This window comes from Drosophila mauritiana, chromosome 2L (assembly GCF_004382145.1).
Source record: "Drosophila mauritiana strain mau12 chromosome 2L, ASM438214v1, whole genome shotgun sequence".
NCBI classification, from domain to species: domain Eukaryota; kingdom Metazoa; phylum Arthropoda; class Insecta; order Diptera; family Drosophilidae; genus Drosophila; species Drosophila mauritiana.
Window position 1 is genome coordinate 20337818 of NC_046667.1, and position 17943 is coordinate 20355760.

The 17943-nt window shown below is 41.9% G+C and overlaps 5 protein-coding genes across 5 annotated transcripts; 3 read left to right on the forward strand and 2 right to left on the reverse strand.

Moving 5' to 3' along the window:
* Positions 1 to 141: 141 nt before the first annotated feature.
* LOC117144075 lies at positions 142 to 1106 on the forward strand. The gene has a single exon (XM_033309090.1). It carries the CDS (start codon positions 188 to 190, stop codon positions 1016 to 1018), a length of 831 nt encoding a protein of 276 aa, XP_033164981.1. The 5' UTR covers positions 142 to 187; the 3' UTR covers positions 1019 to 1106.
* Positions 1107 to 3343: 2237 nt separating this feature from the next.
* Positions 3344 to 8010, forward strand: LOC117149690. Its single transcript, XM_033316811.1, has 3 exons — positions 3344 to 3593; positions 7034 to 7246; positions 7312 to 8010. The coding sequence occupies exons 1-3, from the start codon at positions 3524 to 3526 to the stop codon at positions 7527 to 7529; spliced, it is 501 nt and encodes a 166-aa protein (XP_033172702.1). The 5' UTR covers positions 3344 to 3523; the 3' UTR covers positions 7530 to 8010.
* On the reverse strand, positions 7877 to 8877 carry LOC117149706. Its single transcript, XM_033316813.1, has one exon. The coding sequence runs from the start codon at positions 8784 to 8786 to the stop codon at positions 8046 to 8048; it is 741 nt and encodes a 246-aa protein (XP_033172704.1). The 5' UTR covers positions 8787 to 8877; the 3' UTR covers positions 7877 to 8045.
* A 1153-nt stretch (positions 8878 to 10030) lies between these two features.
* LOC117150528 lies at positions 10031 to 11837 on the forward strand. Its single transcript, XM_033317452.1, has 3 exons — positions 10031 to 10212; positions 10591 to 10767; positions 11504 to 11837. The coding sequence occupies exons 1-3, from the start codon at positions 10152 to 10154 to the stop codon at positions 11710 to 11712; spliced, it is 447 nt and encodes a 148-aa protein (XP_033173343.1). The 5' UTR covers positions 10031 to 10151; the 3' UTR covers positions 11713 to 11837.
* A 1829-nt stretch (positions 11838 to 13666) lies between these two features.
* Positions 13667 to 15445, reverse strand: LOC117141586 (KH domain-containing, RNA-binding, signal transduction-associated protein 2-like). The gene is made up of 6 exons (XM_033305103.1): positions 15258 to 15445; positions 15079 to 15200; positions 14653 to 15017; positions 14445 to 14534; positions 14255 to 14340; positions 13667 to 14009 (listed from the first exon to the last, which is right to left on the reverse strand). Exons 1-6 carry the CDS (start codon positions 15427 to 15429, stop codon positions 13882 to 13884), a joined length of 963 nt encoding a protein of 320 aa, XP_033160994.1. The 5' UTR covers positions 15430 to 15445; the 3' UTR covers positions 13667 to 13881.
* Between the last annotated feature and the right edge of the window lie 2498 nt (positions 15446 to 17943).

The following is a 17943-nucleotide window of genomic DNA, read 5'->3' on the forward strand; positions in this document are numbered from 1 at the left end:
CAAATAAAATAAGCAGCAAAGCTACTGTTTTTAAATTTAAATTTGAGCGTGGTTCTAGGAATCGCCTTTACTTTTTTGATATTGGTCAATCGGAGAGAAGATAAAGTACATATGTTGCTTTCCCGAAGTTAGGTATCCAAATTCAGTTGGCCTTGAAACACCTAGCACTCCTACAACAACATCCGAAATGTGGCAAGGACACAAGGAAAAGCCCACTTCCACCCGTTCGATGGCCAGGGAAGTAGTCCACCCTGAGAGGCCTTTGCCGCCGTGGAGTCGACTTCTGGAGCACAATGCCGAAGGTTGTCTGCGGAAGAGAAGTGGGGAAAAGGAGGAGCACTACGAGGTGGAGATCTCCAACCACTTGTGGTCACTCTGGGGCAGCACACAGCAAGTGAAACCCGGGGAAAACAGTTCCTCGTCGGAGGCCGCTTCCGGAAGTACCTCGCCTCCTGGCCAGGCATTGGCATGTTGCGTGCTAGCCTGTTGCGCAGGCAGTTATCAGTCCTTGGATTCCTGGAACTCCAGCGCGCTGGACAAGATCATGTCGAATGGGCGGTGCTACTATGACGAAAGCTTGGCGACCAGGCAACATTGGAATCGTACAGGACAGCTCTGCCTGGAGTGCCTGAACACCACCTGCTTCCTCGATGGTCACGAGTTTTGGGTGGACATCGAAAAGCTCTGTACCGGCAAATTGTACAGCAGAACCAAGAGCCTGGGATCCGCACTGAGTAAGTTCTTCGGCCAGCATCTGCAAACGGGAATTCTTCAGCTGAGGGATCAGGCTCTGGCCTTTGGGTTTATCCCAGAATTTGCCTCCGGAGGAGCCTTCTTCCTCTTCCACTGCCAGGCGAGGGGAAGGCCCCTTTTCAAGGACTGCGAAAGTGCCCCGTATGTGCTCAGGATGCGAAAGCTGCAGCAGCTGCTCTACTGCATGCTCATCACGTTGGACGAGAGGCGCCACAATGTGCCCTTCAGGATCTACAAGGTGGGATGTGTGCCCCGTGCTAATTAGCTGGATGTGGCCAATGCATATTCACCCCATAAAATTTAATCGCACCAGGTCACTGAATTAAATAATTAAAATTATAGTGCACTATTAAGGCCTAAAACCCATCATATTGATAGATACACAAATGTACAGTGCCTGAGAAGGTGAGTGACATCAGCCCGATTATACTATATATACTATACTATATGGGTGCACATAGTCACCGACTTGAGCTAACGTAACCCACGTTAAGTATACACTTTGCCAGGCAAATCAAGAGTAATTGTGTCACATCACTGCGCTTGACATTGCATTTGATTTGAGGAGCGTTCGTTTGCCTTCTTCATGGTGCGGTGCTGTTTGTATCCACATGCATGGCCTGCAAGCGGAAATGAGTTCAGTCTTTCATTCAATTGGCGAAATTCGTTAATTGGCAACCACGCAAATTCAAAATATCCGCAAAACTCCCTTTTCGCGAATCGCAATGACATTTGACCCGTCAATTGAGCGTAGGATTTGCTGGGCTTAAAGACTGGATGCTAAGACAGATTGCTACTAAATTCGGGGGCCGCCTGGTAGCGTGATAATTTCATTATGCTTTAATTAAAATCGCATAAAACCAGCGGTGTGTATAAATAAAGTTTGTCACATGGCACGAAATGCGAAGGCTGTCATAAAAAAGAAAAACACTTACAACATCGAGTGAAATAACGCAAAATAAATATATAAAATGGGTGGCAGCTAGGCTTTTGGCCATTTAAACTTGTCGCACGGCTTTTATTTGTTTTGGCTTTTAGTTTTATTTTTGTTGTTGCCGCTTTCGGCGTGTGTTGTTGGCTGGCGAAAATGTCGTACAGAGTTTCCAATAAAACTGGCCATTTATCATGGCGCAGCCGCTTTGGAAAATATATTGAGAATCGACAATCGAATGTTACGCATACGCCCCGGAGGGCAGCTGTTGGCTGTTGATCGCTGCGCATGCGCAGTCAGTGACTCGAATGCGGTTTCCACCGATCAGGCCTTAACCCCGGCCATTCTTGGCCCGATCCATACCGATCCGATTCGATCCGACCCAACCGATTCCATTGGCGAGCTGGCGGGTGCGTGCGCGTTTTTCACGCTCTGTCAACTTTTGGGCATGGAACTACTGGGAGGAGGAGCAACTGAGCCGCAGATTAGTGTCAAGATTTGCATACGAAATCGTATATCTGCCAGGTGCGTGTGTCGCCAATTTGGTAGGAGTGTTGCCAAATTTGGCTAATTCCGCCGAGCTGCGTTTGCCAAATGTTGTGCCACTGAATCCTGCATCATGAATCATTTTCGCTGGCGATTTAACCATTTATGATGGCTGTTTGCATTCAGATCTAGATATGCCAACTGCCTAATGAGGGGGAAGTGTTTTGAGTGGATTAAATCACCTGAGGAGTGTCGTTGACCGATCGTCTCTTAGTTCACTAAAGCGGCTTCTTTTAATCTGCTCAAATTTTCCAATTGCAAATTAAAAATTCGGCAGGAAAAGCTTTTTGTGGCTGACGTTGTGTCCCCGCTTAGCGATGTTGCAAACCACTCTGTTTTGGGGTGACCATGCCACACCAAATTGGTTTATATCACAGCTATTCAAATGTTGTAAACAAACTTACATATATAACTAATTACTTTATTTATTTTTATATCAAATTTAAGATTATAAAATAATAATTTAACGTTTATCAGCAAGTTTTACTTTAAGGGTTGTTCTATCATCTTGTTTACATCATAACCAGTTTTCGAGCGTTTTCGGGGTAGCGAATGAAATTTGAAATTCAATACCTCGACATGAGCGTAGATGTAAGGGGTGTACAATTCTTTGTCAGTTTGGTTATGAACTACCAAAATGAATGCACAATGCTAGCACCATCTATGTATATTTAATTTGTATTTGATATATGCTTATGGTAGGTATTAGTGTATGTTTAAAAGTCACACTTTAATATACAAGATATAGTAATTTAATTACATTACATCCGGGTACTTATAAATAAAGACGCACACCCAGCTAAGCCTGTTTACGTTGCTTGTTTTTCCAGCAAAGAACCAAAAGAAACGTCATCAATTGAGCTGCACTGCGCCCTCAATGAAATCGAAAAAAGGGCAAACGCTGGCCAAGCACAGAGCCGCCGAATGCGTGAGTCTGGCTGGCTGTCTGGTGGGCATCCATTGGATACGCCAGGAAATACAAAAAGTGCTGTGGCGACTAAGGGTTTCCCCAGAAGCGAGGCAACAACAACAGCTGCAGTGCGGGCAGCGACGCGACTGCGCTGCCAGCAACATTCAGTAGCAAGACTTTGGCACTCTGGCGAAGAAGCCTCGGCAACATCCACAGTCGTTCCTCGGCCGAGCAACCGTCTGCATCGCGCGCACTCTCGAAGCGATTTGGAGCCCATCCATCCATCCAACCCTCGGAGGACCCAGTATTCGCCACCCAGCAGAGGCGCCACCAAGTCGCGTTCCGCATCCCCAAAGGATTCGCATAAACATTCCAAGAAAGCCATGTCAGCGGTGCCGATGAAAGCCTTTCTGGCTGGTCTCTTCCTGCTGGCCAATGCCTGGCACATCACAGGTGAGATGTGTTAAACGTCCAAAATAACAAAGTGTCGATCGGCAAACTGAAACGCTCTTAAGTCCCCTTGTAAACATAAAGCCCCCAAGAGGTGGTCTAATTATCCAGTTTTTCCAATGTGTGTGGTGCACAGAGAAAATTCTAAAAGCTCACTGGTTTTCAGAGTAAACACCCTTCTTAATTACAAAATGTACTCGAGATTCAGCATAATTTCGGACCACAATTTTCTTCTGTGCACCTGTAATTCCATCTGGCCCACAAGGTCGCGGATCCGCATAAAGTTTGAGGTGTGTTGGTTTTCATACTCAGAGCCCATGAATGAAATTTGTTTCCAATTTTCGCGCAATTTGTTTATGTAGTTTTTCCGGCGGCCATTTAGCGCTTTTCCCTTGCGGTGTTTATAAAAATTCTCAAAATTTGGCTTACAACTAAAAAAGTTTCAGGTGAAATCCATAAAATATACTTGGCAATTTATGTTTCGCTCGATTCGAAAGCGGATTTATGGACGACACTTAAAATGATGGGTCTGTTTTTATCTGTCGTAAACAAATTAATAAAGGATGGGTGGAATATAATGAAATATTAATAGGAGGCTATGTGGGCTTAAATATAGAAGCGCTCACTTGTATATTTTGCATTGAACACGTGTAGAAAGAGAAAAGACATTTGAAAATTATGAGCACTGTTATTTATTGCGAGCAGTTAGGCCATTTTAAAATTACACACTAAAGGTGAGAATAGTAGCATGTTTTTATTTTTCTTTTTAAAAACACAAGAATTAGTATAGTAATCCCGATTGTCTACATGCCAAAAATGCCAAAAGTTAGGTAAAATAATTTCTGTTGATCCATTTTCATAATATACTGCACATTTCCTCATCGCATACGGAACAAGTTCGTGGGTCATTGCTTCCTTGATGGACATCGTTTTCTATATATACACGTGCATATTCGCGTTTCGAGAATTTTCACGCTTTTCAATGATTGGCAACCTGCATGCCCTATAAATACAAATATTCGCCCGACTGCCAGACATTTCGATATTTATTTCCACAGTCATTTCGGAACGGCCCACATGATTTGCCAAGCAGAATCCAAACGCCGAATGCAGTTTCCATATTTCCATGGCCCGTTGAATGCCTTTGAATCGCGCCTGATTTTAATGAGGGTGATTGAGAAATGGGCATTGTGATTGGGCCATTAGGCGGTGAATCGAAGCAGCAGCTCCGGCCCCCTGTTGCTCTCAATTAGCCTTTCCCGGTGTCCTGCAATTATCTAATTGCTCTATTTTTGCTTGCGTTTCAATCTGGGCTTACGAGATTCGGGGAGTGCGCATGTCAGAGTGGCGCCAGGATGTCGCCTGCTCCAGTTTCCCGCTGTCTTCGACATCTGGCATCCCGCATCCCCCGGAAATCTCTACCCGCACTTGGCAGGAAACTATGTCAGAGTCTGGCCGCCAGTTTGGGGGTTAGTTCTGCGCTTCCCGACTTGAATTGCGTAATTTGCGCCAACTGATAATGCAGGCAGATAAAAGTTTCGGGGTACCTTCGGCCAGGAAGCGGCGATTATCCTGACACACATCCGATCCGTATCGTATTATATTTGTTATTCTTGCGCTACATTTCGATGGGGGTGCTTTTGCTGATGCAAAGGCAGAGCTGTCGGTCCTCAGGGTGGAATGTTTCCAAAGGAACCCAGACAGGGCCGTGGAGTGCAACTTCCTTCAAAACAAGTCTCAGCTTTCAATTACCCCAGAACTGCTTTAAAAGAAGCCACACCAAGTCGGGCCATGTGCGTGACCTCAGCGAATGCTTTTAGAGTGTTAAGCGTGGGCGATAAAAAACCCTTGGACTGCGACCTTGGATGGCACTGGAAAAAAAGTGTTAGGACTATTTAAAGGGATATTTACTGAGAACATCAACTTTTGCAATATCCATTATTAAAGCCTAGAAAGAAAGCCTAAGTACTTTTTCCATGTGTAGCTGTGGGAAACAATCAATTACTCACACTACACAACTTAGAACTGTGCCAATTACCTGAAACTGTTCCACAGACCCCTGAACAAAGGAACCGAAAAAATACAAACGGTGTGGCATGGATTTTGCATATGTCCAGTCAATATAAGGCTGCCAAGCTTTTCCACCAACTGGCATCCAAGGTCACTGCAACTGGAGGCTTCGGAGCGTATACGTAATATCGCCACCTCTAGCGTAATATCGTAATTTAGCTGGGAAAGGAAAATTATAAATATGTTATAGTCAATATTTGACAGCCACCACTCCTTTGAGAAACCCCTTTCAAAACTGCTTGCCCTCAAGGTGACGTAGTTGAGCAACTGGACTCGTGGCATGTTTGCCTTCTCCTGTGGAAAACAGGCATGTCCTGGCATTTTCACAGGGCCGGACATGCAAAACTCTTTCAAGGACACGACCGACGATCTTGATTTACTGTCGCGCCAAATCACGCAACCTTATCAACACAATTAGAGGAGTTTCCCTCCCCATTTCCCACATCATCTGGGCTCTTGGACTAATTAAATCATTTGTCTAATTCTATAAATAGTTGAGACTCATCCGAACACTTTGTTATATGAATTCTTATGTTAAAGGTGTGAAAATGTATTTTAATGTGCGAAATAAACGCGGTGAACGGAAGAAAAACAAATTATTATGAAAACAAAAATAAACAGAAACAGAACAGTAATATGTTCACAAAAGGAAAAAAATCAAAAATACTTACAGGCTGGAAAAGCGGAACCCATTTAAAGAAACTTTTTGTGTGTCGTTCATTATAAATCAACGCATTTAAAGTATTTAGATTGTTGTTTCGATATAAAAGGGCTAACTTGTCAAAGTAAAGGAAGAAAGGGGTGAAGTGATGGCAAATATATATTTCTGCTTCAAATCTATCACGTACCTCTAGCATGAATGTGCCATAATAATATTTTTTTATGTAAAAAGTGCTTTCACTGGTACTTTACAATACATCATTTACTCGTCTTACCTCTTTTGTAAGACATTGATGTAATGCCTTTAAATGTGTATATTTGGTACTAAAACAACAATTTACTTTATTATTTATAGTTCAGTTTCCATCCATTACTTGGCAAGAGATACTTCATTCTCTGCTTCACAAATTTCGAATTACTTTAACAGCTTGAATTCGGTTACGTATACGTAATAAAATTCGAATGAGGCGCCACATCGACTGGCCACGCATTCTCCGTTTTCGCAGTGGGCGACCGAAAAGGGGCGGCACATGAAGATGATGATGTCAACCTCTGACTGGAGTCCACCGAGGAGAGCCACACCAAACTGTGTCACCCTCGCTTGTATTTATTTATTTCGCAAACAAAGTTTCCTTTTTGGTGGAAAATATGACCCCATGAAAGGTCAACTTAAGCGTGTCACACTGATGGAGTTACTTCCCCTATATTTACAGCCGTAAATGAGCAGCACCAGAAGCATCACCTGCAGTGTTGGCACTGCAGCTCGGACACCATTGGGGCGGAGGACTTCTGCGACGTGACCTTCCAGGAGGACAACATTCCCACTGACCTGATCAAGGAGCGGAACATCAATCTGCTGAGGAGCTGCAACGGCACCATTAACTCCGATCACGAGCGGGCCGTTTGCCGCAAGACCGTGGAGGAAAGTGAGTAATCGGACCGAGGCACTTCCTCATGCTCATTGAACCTTAACAAGTCTAACAAATTCCAGATAATGGCAAGCTGATCACCAAGCGGTTCTGCTACTACACCAACAAATCAGATCCCGTGGAGCTGTGCAACATCACCAGTCCGGAGAAGAACGTGCGGCGGATATTCTGCGAGGACTGCCTCACCGATCGCTGCAACGGAGCCTTTGCAGGTGCATCCATTTTGGAGATGCTGCTGCTCCTGCCCATCGCGGGCCTCATCCAACAGTTGGCCATCTAAGCAAAGGATCCCCAAGTCGATTTTCAGTTGGAACGTGATATTTTGCCTGGCTCTCGGGCCGAGCTGTTGCTGATTTACGTTTGCGTTTAGCTCGAATTAACTTAGTTTCGGGGACACTTGCCCCTCCACTCATTAGCTTACATTCAGATGGAAGTTTAGGGTTCGATTATAGGTTTATAGTTTGCCTGGCCGAGTGCCGATGTTTGCCAAGCTCAAAGCTCAAATTCCGAATGAAATCCAATTCAAACTTTTACCAAAGAACACAATACCATAACGAAAGAAACTATAAATAAATGAAACAATAATCAGTAGAGATTAAACCCCCAAGCACAGTAAATACTCACTTATTAGTCTCTGTACAACATGATATTTTAATGTAAAGAACACAAGCCCTCACCTATGTAATTATCTCAGCAGCTAGACAAACAGAAACACACACTTAAAATCAAGGTATTAAAGCACTCGAATATACAAAACCGAATCACCGAATAAAGTTCGCACATAAATGGGTTGGACTTAGAGGAACTGGAGAAGGTCTATAATTGCGTCAACAAGTCGTTGCTTTGTGTTTTGATCCAGCCCCGGATAGAACTCCTCAATTTGGATGCTTTGCCAGAGTTTAGCCATGTATCCGCTGAATTCCTGGCTATTCTTTCCCCCACTTTTATATCGCTCGTAAAGCATCAACTCGGCTTCGACCATTGTAGCATAGGAATCCCGATTGCCGATGTACAGCTGGTAGAGAAGCGCGGCCAGCCTGGTGGATCCCTCCAGGGTGTACGTCCGACGAATCACTCCTTCCAGGACCCTAGTCAGTTGGTCTGGCTTAAGCACACAGTGGAGTTTCCGGGAATGCTGTCCTAAAGCCAACTGCCACTTGCCCAGCTCATGATCCTCGGATTGCAGGGCTCGCTGGAACAGATCAGAGCTGTTCAGGGTCTCCAGATGCTCGCGGATCTGTTCGCGGATGAGATAACCCTGCAGGTGATGACGAACCGTCACGTTTCTCTCCTTCCGGCACACCACATGCTGCAGCGTCTCCTCCAAATCCTCGATTTTGGCCACATCCCTGGGGTAGTCGGCTTTCAGTTTTCCCCACGTGGACACTACCAGAAAGAGCTGCTCGGTTACGGTGCCGTTGAAGTCCTCGATCAGCTGAAGCATCCGCTTGTTGTCATAGCTGATCACCTGCGTTCCCAACGTAGCATCAGACGGCATAAACAGCAGGGGGAATACTAAAAGCAACGTAGCAATCATCTCGGAACTCAAAATGCAACTGAACCAAAAGTAGCTGTGTTATCTTCGAACTCGGCTTATCAGCTTGAACCTATCGCAAAGTTCTCTCATGCCAAGATGAGCATCTACGTTTTCAAGAGAACTATGGCTTTAATACACAATTTATGGCTTTAGTATTATTTATAGTCCTATAGCCCCGCGTCCTGTTAGTAATTATATTACGTTCCCTTTTTTTCTGCCTATTGTAATAAATTTTTTTTAAGAGTTTTATCATATGTCTTTTTGGAAAGCCAAGGAGACCCCAATTTGGTAGTACCATCAAAACTGTCAACAGATGGGTCTTCCAAAGTATGAAAGCCAGCCCGTGGAGAGTTACTGTCCTGCTTCCTGTTTACCACAATGACGGGAAACACTAATCCGAAATACATAGAAGTTAAATCCAATTAGACAACCTCCATACGAGACAATGCAACCCTCACTGATATCCTGCCGTTGTCCTTGTTCCTCGCTGTTCCAACACAGCCTTCCTTTCAGCCATTCTGAGCCCCATGTCTGCCCAGCCGGCCACATCTAATTAAATTTATGCAAATTATTGGCCGTCCTTGTTGATTAGTGACACCCCATCTCATCCGTGCCTCATTAGGTTTCGATCGTGCTCAATGAGATTAGGGGCCAAAAGAATGTTTGCCAGCCTTGCCCACGTAAAGTCGTTCTACTTTTGGTGACATACTTTTGGGCGGAAGCTGAAATGGCTAGCGTGAGTTGGCTATCCTCTAGAAGCACTCAATTGTCTGGGGTATAATAATCATTTGCCACTTTGTACTGATTCCACAAATAAACGTGTAGATTCTGTCACTTTAGAGAACGAATGTTAATGATGAATCTACTTATGACTCATCGCAAACCCAGATCATTCTCAAAGATGTAGTATATTTAAGGGTAAGATACATTTTAATAACAAGTAAATGTGAAAATACAAAGCTGTGAGAATATTTTTTTTTTACAATATCAATATGCCTGCACATAAAGGCAATGCATATGAAACAAACAACTGACGTCACATCCAAAATATAAAAACAAGGTAAAAACCGAAATAATAGCTTACAACCGGTTTTCTGAGGCGTAGAAACAATAATAGAAACAAGCACCAAATTCCACTCAAAACAAAAACAGAGAACGCATTTTGAGACCCAAACTTTGAGTCGAGTTCATTATTTCAGAGGGACTTTGCTGCTGGAGCTGCGCTATTGCCGTTGTTACAACCACCAACGCCTCACAATTTCAGACGTGCAGCAGACATCGTTGACGGCGGTTGATAATCGTGCCTGACTTAAAAACATTCGTTTTCGAAAAGCAATTCCCACCACACTCGAAGTATTCGCGAAAATGGTGTCCGCTCTGAAATGCAGTTTGGCCGTGGCCGTTATGATCAGTCTGGCTTGTTCGGGTGCGTTGGCTTCGAAAGTGTTGTTTGTATTTAACGGAGTGCTTAAGGAGAGCAAGCTGACGGAAAATTAGGAAAATTTATTAGGATTATCTTTTATCATTAGCGGGTATTATAAGTAAAACCGTTCTTCGCCCATTAAACATCATTTTCTAAATGAGATGTCGTCGGTTCTTTTTTTGTATACAAATATAAGCAGAAATGTTATGTTTATAATTACAAATATTGTTTATCACTTACAAAAATTGGTTTCAAGTAACTGAAGCCTATCCTTGGGACCGACCAAAGCTTCTTTCTTTTTATCCTTTAAAGTTTTTAGGCTCTGATCTGTATATCTGCAGTATTTTATCCATATATTTAATATGCTCCTATACCCCATAGCCTACGCCATCAAGTGCTACCAGTGCGAGTCCCTCACGATGCCCAAGTGTGGCCTGAAGTTCGAGGCCGATGAGACCTTGCTGCTGGACTGCTCCAGGATCGGACCTCCCCGCTACCTGCAGAACTTCTTCCCCCTGCGGAACGCCACTGGCTGCATGAAGAAGACCCTCGAGAGCGGTGAGTTCACAGTCCCACAACATATAGGAAAACAGCAGAATCTTAAGACATCATAAGTCAGCAAAACAGAATAAAACTCTATGATTCCGCCATTATTAAGCTGGAAATAGCGCAATTAAGCAATACAAGCCCCTGAGATCATCGCAGAAAATCGGGTTGTGTTAGTCTCTGATGTCATGCGTGAATGTTTCGCTACCTGCTTTTCAGACGTTACTTTTTTCCCTTTCGACGTGATTCCTAGTCACTTTTATTTGCGTCTTATATTCCAGCAATTACATCAAATTGAGAGCTTAATTCGTGTTCTAGCAAAAATAATAATGACAGGGACGAGAGAGAATGCCGCAAGCTCCGAGATATCGACTTATCAAAATTAGCATTTGTGAATATCCGATAAATTAATCCGTCACAAATATTGTGATCGTTTTTGAACGCCAAGCCCAATCAGCTCAGTATGCAGTAAATTTATTCAGAGGAATCAAACAAAAAGCTTGTAGAAAAATACGTTATTTGAGATCACAGGCGAATGCATTATGTTTCACCGAGGTGTGAAGCAAATTGTTGATCTTTGTTTTTCTTGACAATAAACTACGGTGTTCTTGGCGCATACACCTTGAATAAATAAGCAATTAACAAGTGTTCGAAGTCAAAGGTACAATGGGTTCATTCAGCAACCCCCACTAGAGAAAGTTGTTGGCCCAATTGCTCATCCAAACCAAACAATCTGCTCCCATTCCAGTGGCCGGACATCCGCAGATCGTGAGGAGCTGCTACTTCGGGGACATCAACAATATCCAAGCTGGCTGCCAGTCGGATCCCTCCATGCCCTTCGTTAAGCAGCTGGGCTGCGACGTCTGCACCAAGGACGAGTGCAACGGCTCCTCCTCCCTGGCCCCCATCGCCGGAGCCATCCTGCTCTTCTTCGGCGTGGCTCGTCTGCTGGCCTAGATCTTAACTAGCTAGTTAATTACCTGTGCGTAGTATTTAACGATCTTGTTCTCTGTAAATTTCTTCTAAATTTATTTTAATAATAAATGCACGACGAATGGTTGTCATAGCAACATACCAAACTATATCGCATTCTTTTATTACCTGCTGCATATAACTAACTTACTTAGGAAATAATATTAGAGTGCTCCTACAAAAGCAGTTGCCTGAAAGCCCCCATTATCCACATATAAATCATCCAATATATCAATGCAATTCAATTAAATTTAATACATTGCGTGAAAAGAAAACATATTCGGTTGTTTTCACTCAATAACCATACCCTTAGCATGACAAATCAGCTAACTGAAAAAACAACTGTTGATTGTTTACTTTTTCAACTCTTCTCCACCCAAAAAGTGTATTTATTTTTGAAAAATTGTAATTCTACTAATCGCAATTTGTACGGAGACTCACCTTTCGTAGAGTCAGAGTCACATTGAAACTCAAAAGCAGTTCAATGACTCAGAGCAGAGCAGAAACTGAGTCCAATAATATGTTTATAAGGGGCTGCACTGTGAAACACCTGGGATCTAATTAGTGTGCACCCACATGAGCAACCAAAATTTGTATGATCGTATAAAAGGTCATTCAATGTTGTTCCTTTTTAAGCGGGATGTGGGATTTATGTCCGTCTGCCTTCTTAATTACATTTAATTGAGTTCTGTTTCATTTGCAAGTTGAGTTTCAGTAATTCTTCTACCCTTCGGATTCGAGTTTACAAAGTGTTAAATGCAGCCCGGCAGAGTTCAAGAAACTCCAATTGAGAGATCCGAGATCACTTCTGCAGATCGAGGGGCTTTGGAAAACTGAAAGAACTGAAAGATGCCATGGCTCTCCTCTCCACCCCGCGTGCCCCAATTAACCCAAACTCATTTGGCATCATTTCAGAAATTACTTAATTGAAGAAAATAGAAATTTGTGGGAAAGCCACTTAACTGAGTGTGTGTCCATGTTTGGGCAAGATTAGGAAATGAAACACACTACGCTTAATATGCTTATAAACCAATTAACTGAAGACCTTTCAGCAAGGCGTTGGCTGTGTACTGAAATTTTAAATCTATTTAAATATATAATGATTAATTAATTGAGGTTATGCTTCTAAAGTATCTATTTGCTAATATGGTTGCTAGTAATATTTAGATACTCAAGCAGTTAGGAGGTAAGAGTAATAACTTTATAACTGGAAGTTTTTTGAGTAGGTATAGCTTTAAACCTCCTGTCCAGAGAGGCATATAAATTCTGAACAATTCTACTTAATTTACAGAAAAAACAAGAGAATGCTATATAGATACCCGTTACTCAGCTTGTATGAATGCGAACGCGAAATTTCGTAATTTTTCTGCTATATCGATAAATATTGCGGAATAAAATTGGAAAAAATTTTAAAAATTGTTCAAGTGTGGGCATTCGGCGGCTTTAGGGCGTTAGACTGGGCGTGGCAAACAGTTTTTTGCAAATCGATAAAAATTTGTAAGACTAATAAAATTATGAAAAAAATATCAACACATTTTTCTAAAGTGTAGGCATGACAGTTTTGTACGGTTTGTGGGCGTTAGAGTGGGCATGGTAATATGGGTCAACAAAAGCTTTCTTCTACCAGTTACATAGTTTTTAACGAATCTGGTAGACCCTTTTACTTTGCGACTAACGGGTATACAAAATTATACTTTGCCTAAAAAACCTGAAATATTTTAGTTATGCAAACTCTTTATATGTTTATTTAATGTTCTCTCTTGTTCATTTATAAAATTATAATGGTTTATGAAATTATTTTTAAAAGCACTTGAATATCTTGATGCGATCTTCACTTTGATTCATTTGATAAAAGGATGTTAATCGGGCATAGTTAGATCGGATTAAATTTTTAAAATATTCAATGAATTTTATTTTATTAGTTTTTTTAAGTTATAATAGAAGATTACAAACGCAGGATATCATAATTTAAACATAATAGGCATGCCAACAGCTCAACATAATTAAGCAAATAACTAATTAAGATTAATATTGTTTGTTGGATTTGATAGCTCAAGTGCGGTTTTTATAAATGTTAATGTTTATTCATTTTGAAATCCGCTTCCATCTTGTTTAAAGTATTTTCAATGTGCTCCCATCATGGATTTTAAGTTTTTAAGTCCGTTTAAAAGGATTGGGCTTAAAGTTCTTGATGGGCAGTTCGCGCATAAATTTCATGTCAGTAAGATACGGATATGGACGTTTATATGCCACTGCTTTTTCCGGTATTATTAATGGAAGTGCTATAAAATTGGTTGATTATTATTAGTAGTAATTTATGCGTGTATGTAATTACTATAAAGAAGTTAATCGTTGTATAATATTATAATATTAGTCATTCTAGTGTATTATATAGTTTGATCTGAGATCTTGCTCATTCACTGTTATCAGTTAATACTCGATAATAATCGTATCTAAATCCCAAGTTCCCGTCAAAGATGCATCCCATAAAACAATGTAATGGACCCTAGCACTACCAAATACTTACGTTTCCTGTACTCATAGCTCGTAGACGGATGACTGGGGGGCGTAAGATGTTCATACTCATAGGCCACCTCCTCCACACCGCCGACTCTATAAAGATCAAAATGTTAATTGCTGGCTCAACGCATGTTGGGTAGGGATTCAAAGAACAAGGACATTAAATGATACAAAATAATACTTTACTAGTAACTTACTCGGGTGGATTTCCAGCAAATCGCTTAATCGGGTTGATGTACGTGAGAGCCCCATTGCTGTTGCCTCCCAACTTCTTGTCGAGGACAGATCTGCAAAATAACAATAGATTTTTACTTCTTGCCCAATATCAAGCCTTTGTATACCACATGCTCAACTCGCTTGTCAAGTAAGTCAAGTTACATCGGTATGCAGAGGGATCCCCATTACCTGTAGACCTCCAGGTAGAGTCCGTTACTGTTCTTGGCCGACTCGGGATCCATTTCCTTCAGCTCGCGCAGCTGCTCGTGCGAAACCGCGTCGTTCTTGTCTGGAATAAGATACTTACGGATCTCGGCCAGGGCGTAGGCTATGCGGGCATAGCACTCCGCCGGAGTGGCCACCGTGCTGACCTCCAGAAAGAGATTCTTCTGAAGATGGGCATATCTCGGGTCACCTGTGCAGCGCAACTGCTCCTCTTTGTTACGATCGCGCATCGAACCGCGACCCTTGATGGCAATCTTGCACTGGGTCTCCTCCTGAAGGCGACGCAACGAGTTCCCCTTGGGCCCCAGGATCTTGCCAATGAAGTTGAACTGAGCAAGGGTAAGGATTCATTTTACGGACGGAGGGGACAGCTAATTGTACAAAACCCACCTTGGGATACTGATTAACGGGCACAAAGACCTTTTGGGTAATCTTCATCGGCTTTTGGTTGTACACTTCTGCGTATAACTCCTTGCCGGGAATACGACCAGTGCCGTAGACACGGTCTACAGCTGCAATGTGGGATTAGTACCATTAAAATACCCTGTAAAGGGCCGAATTTATTTTACCCTCGGCGATTAGCAGTGCGCAAAGTGGAAACTCCGCGGACAATCGCTTCCGCTCCTCGTCCAAATCAGCGAGAAACTTTTGGGCCACCTCGTTCAGACGCGGCTTGTGGTCGTAGGTAGGTGGCTCTTTCTCAGTTAACTCGCTTGAGGTTTCCATTTTTATCGTAACCATCTTTACCAAAAAACACAATTAAAATTGATGTAGACTGAATAACGCTTTGTATATCACTGAACTAAAATGGTGGCAGACCTGCCAACCGTTTGAAGTTTTGAGGCATCTTTTTCAGTGCTATAGTGATTGTTTAAATGTCGGGTATCCCATTATGTGCAGAAAACTGAACACCACCATGGTCTCTGGTACACTTAGGCTACTTACCCATCAGATTAAAAACATGAATGCTATAGTCGAGATTCACCAGTTTCTTCAAAAACGAGATATTTTAATATTTTTTGAAATACCGGTAGAAATGGGAAACAAAATAATAAAATGAACATACATACTTTTCAACGAATCTAGTATACCCTTTTAATCTACGAGTAACGGGTAAAATGACTGAAAGAAGAAAACGAAATATTTACAGGATTTCAAAAATATATCTTATTGGGCAAAATAAAGATGGCAGCCCGAAATCTTCGAATTAGATTCGGAAATAAGTAAGATGTAACTTCAATTGGTATACACGCTAGAATTAAAACCTTCCCAATTTCAAGGAATATCTGAAATACTATACCTACTGACCCATTTAGGTGAATAAATTAGTAATCTTTAGCAAGAACACTTTTGGGCTAATGTTTTGCGATCACGTATTATTATCGAATATCGTAAATTTATTGATCCTAAAGGTTATAAAGTTGGAACTGCATCCTATAGGGTGTCATCCGAAGCTGATCGTTCATACCGCAAGTACCTCCGGGTTCTTGTAGTCAGGTGTCTTTAATTTTCCACCCTGAGGATTGTAGTTTGCCTACCGACCTCCGACCAGTGCTGTGAAGGGATAGTTCGCCGGCTGGCGGTGTCCGCACTTTCAAGATCACCCTTTTGCGTTATCATGGAACTGGAAGACCTACGGCACACTCATCTTACACTCATATTGGCAGCGGGCTACTGCGGCGTAACAAGTAACGGATGAGCAGATGACTGTACCAGGCTAGGATCAGCCTCATAGGTATCAAACTCTGTTAGGAACTTTTCCAAACTTCTACAGCACTCACTTATTCGCTGTCCTCAATGACAAGGGAAGGGAGTTGGATAAACAAACTAATGGTTTCATAATCTCCAAAGCGATCTGGACAGGATTTAGTAACAAAACAAAAAGCAAATACTCTTCAACAAAAACCAGATTCGGATTATCACAGTGCACTGTACCATAGGCCAAATGGCCATAGCAGGAGGAGCCGTGTATCCTATGCTCATGCTTATCACTTTAAAGGAACAGACTCCGCTTTCTCGGATCCACAGAAAGTTTTTAAGCCATGCACTCTGCTGGTTGGCAATGGATCACCCACTAGAGCTAAGCTAATCTAACCTAATGATATTTCTGGATTAATCAAGTTCTAGTCAGTAATTCCCGTTGCAATTTTTATATTTTGTTTGATTTATAGGACCTAAGTATTAACCTTTTTACAGTCAAATTATGAATATCTTTATGGTAAATTATGAAAAAATTTATTAAAGATCAGCAAACTAGTACAAATTACTATTGCTTTGTGTATATAAAGGAGTTGTACACCCCCTCACTCTTCTGGTGCGCTTCGTCACTACGTGGCCGGCCACAGTGGTTAAAACGACATATGATCGGAGACTACAAAGAATGCGGAATGGAATAATTCTGAATGGAATTAATGTACCCTCTCCAAGGATAACTTGCTAAAAATAGATTGACAATCAAAAATATTTTAAGGATGTGCATATTTTAATGACAGAAGATGTGTAAGCAATAGAAACAACTGAAGCTGTAAATATTTGTCAATATGAATATAGCAAAATCAAAGGGCGTGAGGAACACTATAAATAAGTCAAGTCCGATAGGGGACAGCTCAGAATGTTGTTAATTGCTGAAATTAGCAAAACAATGAAAATGAGTAACTTATTCGAATGTATTTCAAACTGCGCATTTTGCTAAAAAGGGCAACTGGTTTACTTGAAGTCAACAATTCCAGAGATTCGAGGAACCCCTTTGACATGCAGAGCCCATAAGAACTTTTTTTTGGCAATTCCGGGAGCGCCGAAACTGAGTTCATCATAGTGCCAAAATAAAACAAACATAAATAATTTACAAAAACGGCTGACATCACCCTAAACAAGTTCGAAAAATGCTTGATATTTATGTATGCGAGGCGCATCGTTTGTGTGTCAAATGATGGGAAAAAAAACATTGCGGCAGCTTTTATACAAATTCAACGAGAGAAAACGGTATCGTTGAGTTCCTCGACTATCAGTTACCCAGTACTCAGCCAAAAAATACAGTTCAAACATTTTCAAAAGCGTGGGAGTTACTTTTTTTGTCGTTCTGCGGGTGGCGATCTTTTGAAAGGCCTGCGTCTCTAGAATCTGATTTTTCAACCTAACATTTCTAGCTTATTTACTTCCCTACAAATCCCCGAACAGTTGCTAGTGATCGTGATCGGATAAACTGGCTCCTAGCTGTTACATACGTTCCGTCGAATCTAGTACACCCCTTCACTG

Excerpts from the sequence above, each read along its gene's own strand:
- LOC117144075 (XM_033309090.1), top strand. The coding sequence starts at position 188 with ATGTGGCAAGGACACAAGGAAAAGCCCACTTCCACCCGTTCGATGGCC.
- LOC117149690 (XM_033316811.1), top strand. The coding sequence starts at position 3,524 with ATGTCAGCGGTGCCGATGAAAGCCTTTCTGGCTGGTCTCTTCCTGCTG. Across the intron at positions 3,594-7,033 it reads CAATGCCTGGCACATCACAG|CCGTAAATGAGCAGCACCAG; the intron begins GTGAGATGTGTT and ends CTATATTTACAG. Across the intron at positions 7,247-7,311 it reads CCGCAAGACCGTGGAGGAAA|ATAATGGCAAGCTGATCACC; the intron begins GTGAGTAATCGG and ends AACAAATTCCAG.
- LOC117149706 (XM_033316813.1), bottom strand. The coding sequence starts at position 8,786 with ATGATTGCTACGTTGCTTTTAGTATTCCCCCTGCTGTTTATGCCGTCT.
- LOC117150528 (XM_033317452.1), top strand. The coding sequence starts at position 10,152 with ATGGTGTCCGCTCTGAAATGCAGTTTGGCCGTGGCCGTTATGATCAGT. Across the intron at positions 10,213-10,590 it reads GATCAGTCTGGCTTGTTCGG|CCTACGCCATCAAGTGCTAC; the intron begins GTGCGTTGGCTT and ends TATACCCCATAG. Across the intron at positions 10,768-11,503 it reads GAAGAAGACCCTCGAGAGCG|TGGCCGGACATCCGCAGATC; the intron begins GTGAGTTCACAG and ends CTCCCATTCCAG.
- LOC117141586 (XM_033305103.1), bottom strand. The coding sequence starts at position 15,429 with ATGGTTACGATAAAAATGGAAACCTCAAGCGAGTTAACTGAGAAAGAG. Across the intron at positions 15,201-15,257 it reads CGCACTGCTAATCGCCGAGG|CTGTAGACCGTGTCTACGGC; the intron begins GTAAAATAAATT and ends CCCACATTGCAG. Across the intron at positions 15,018-15,078 it reads CCGTTAATCAGTATCCCAAG|TTCAACTTCATTGGCAAGAT; the intron begins GTGGGTTTTGTA and ends ACCCTTGCTCAG.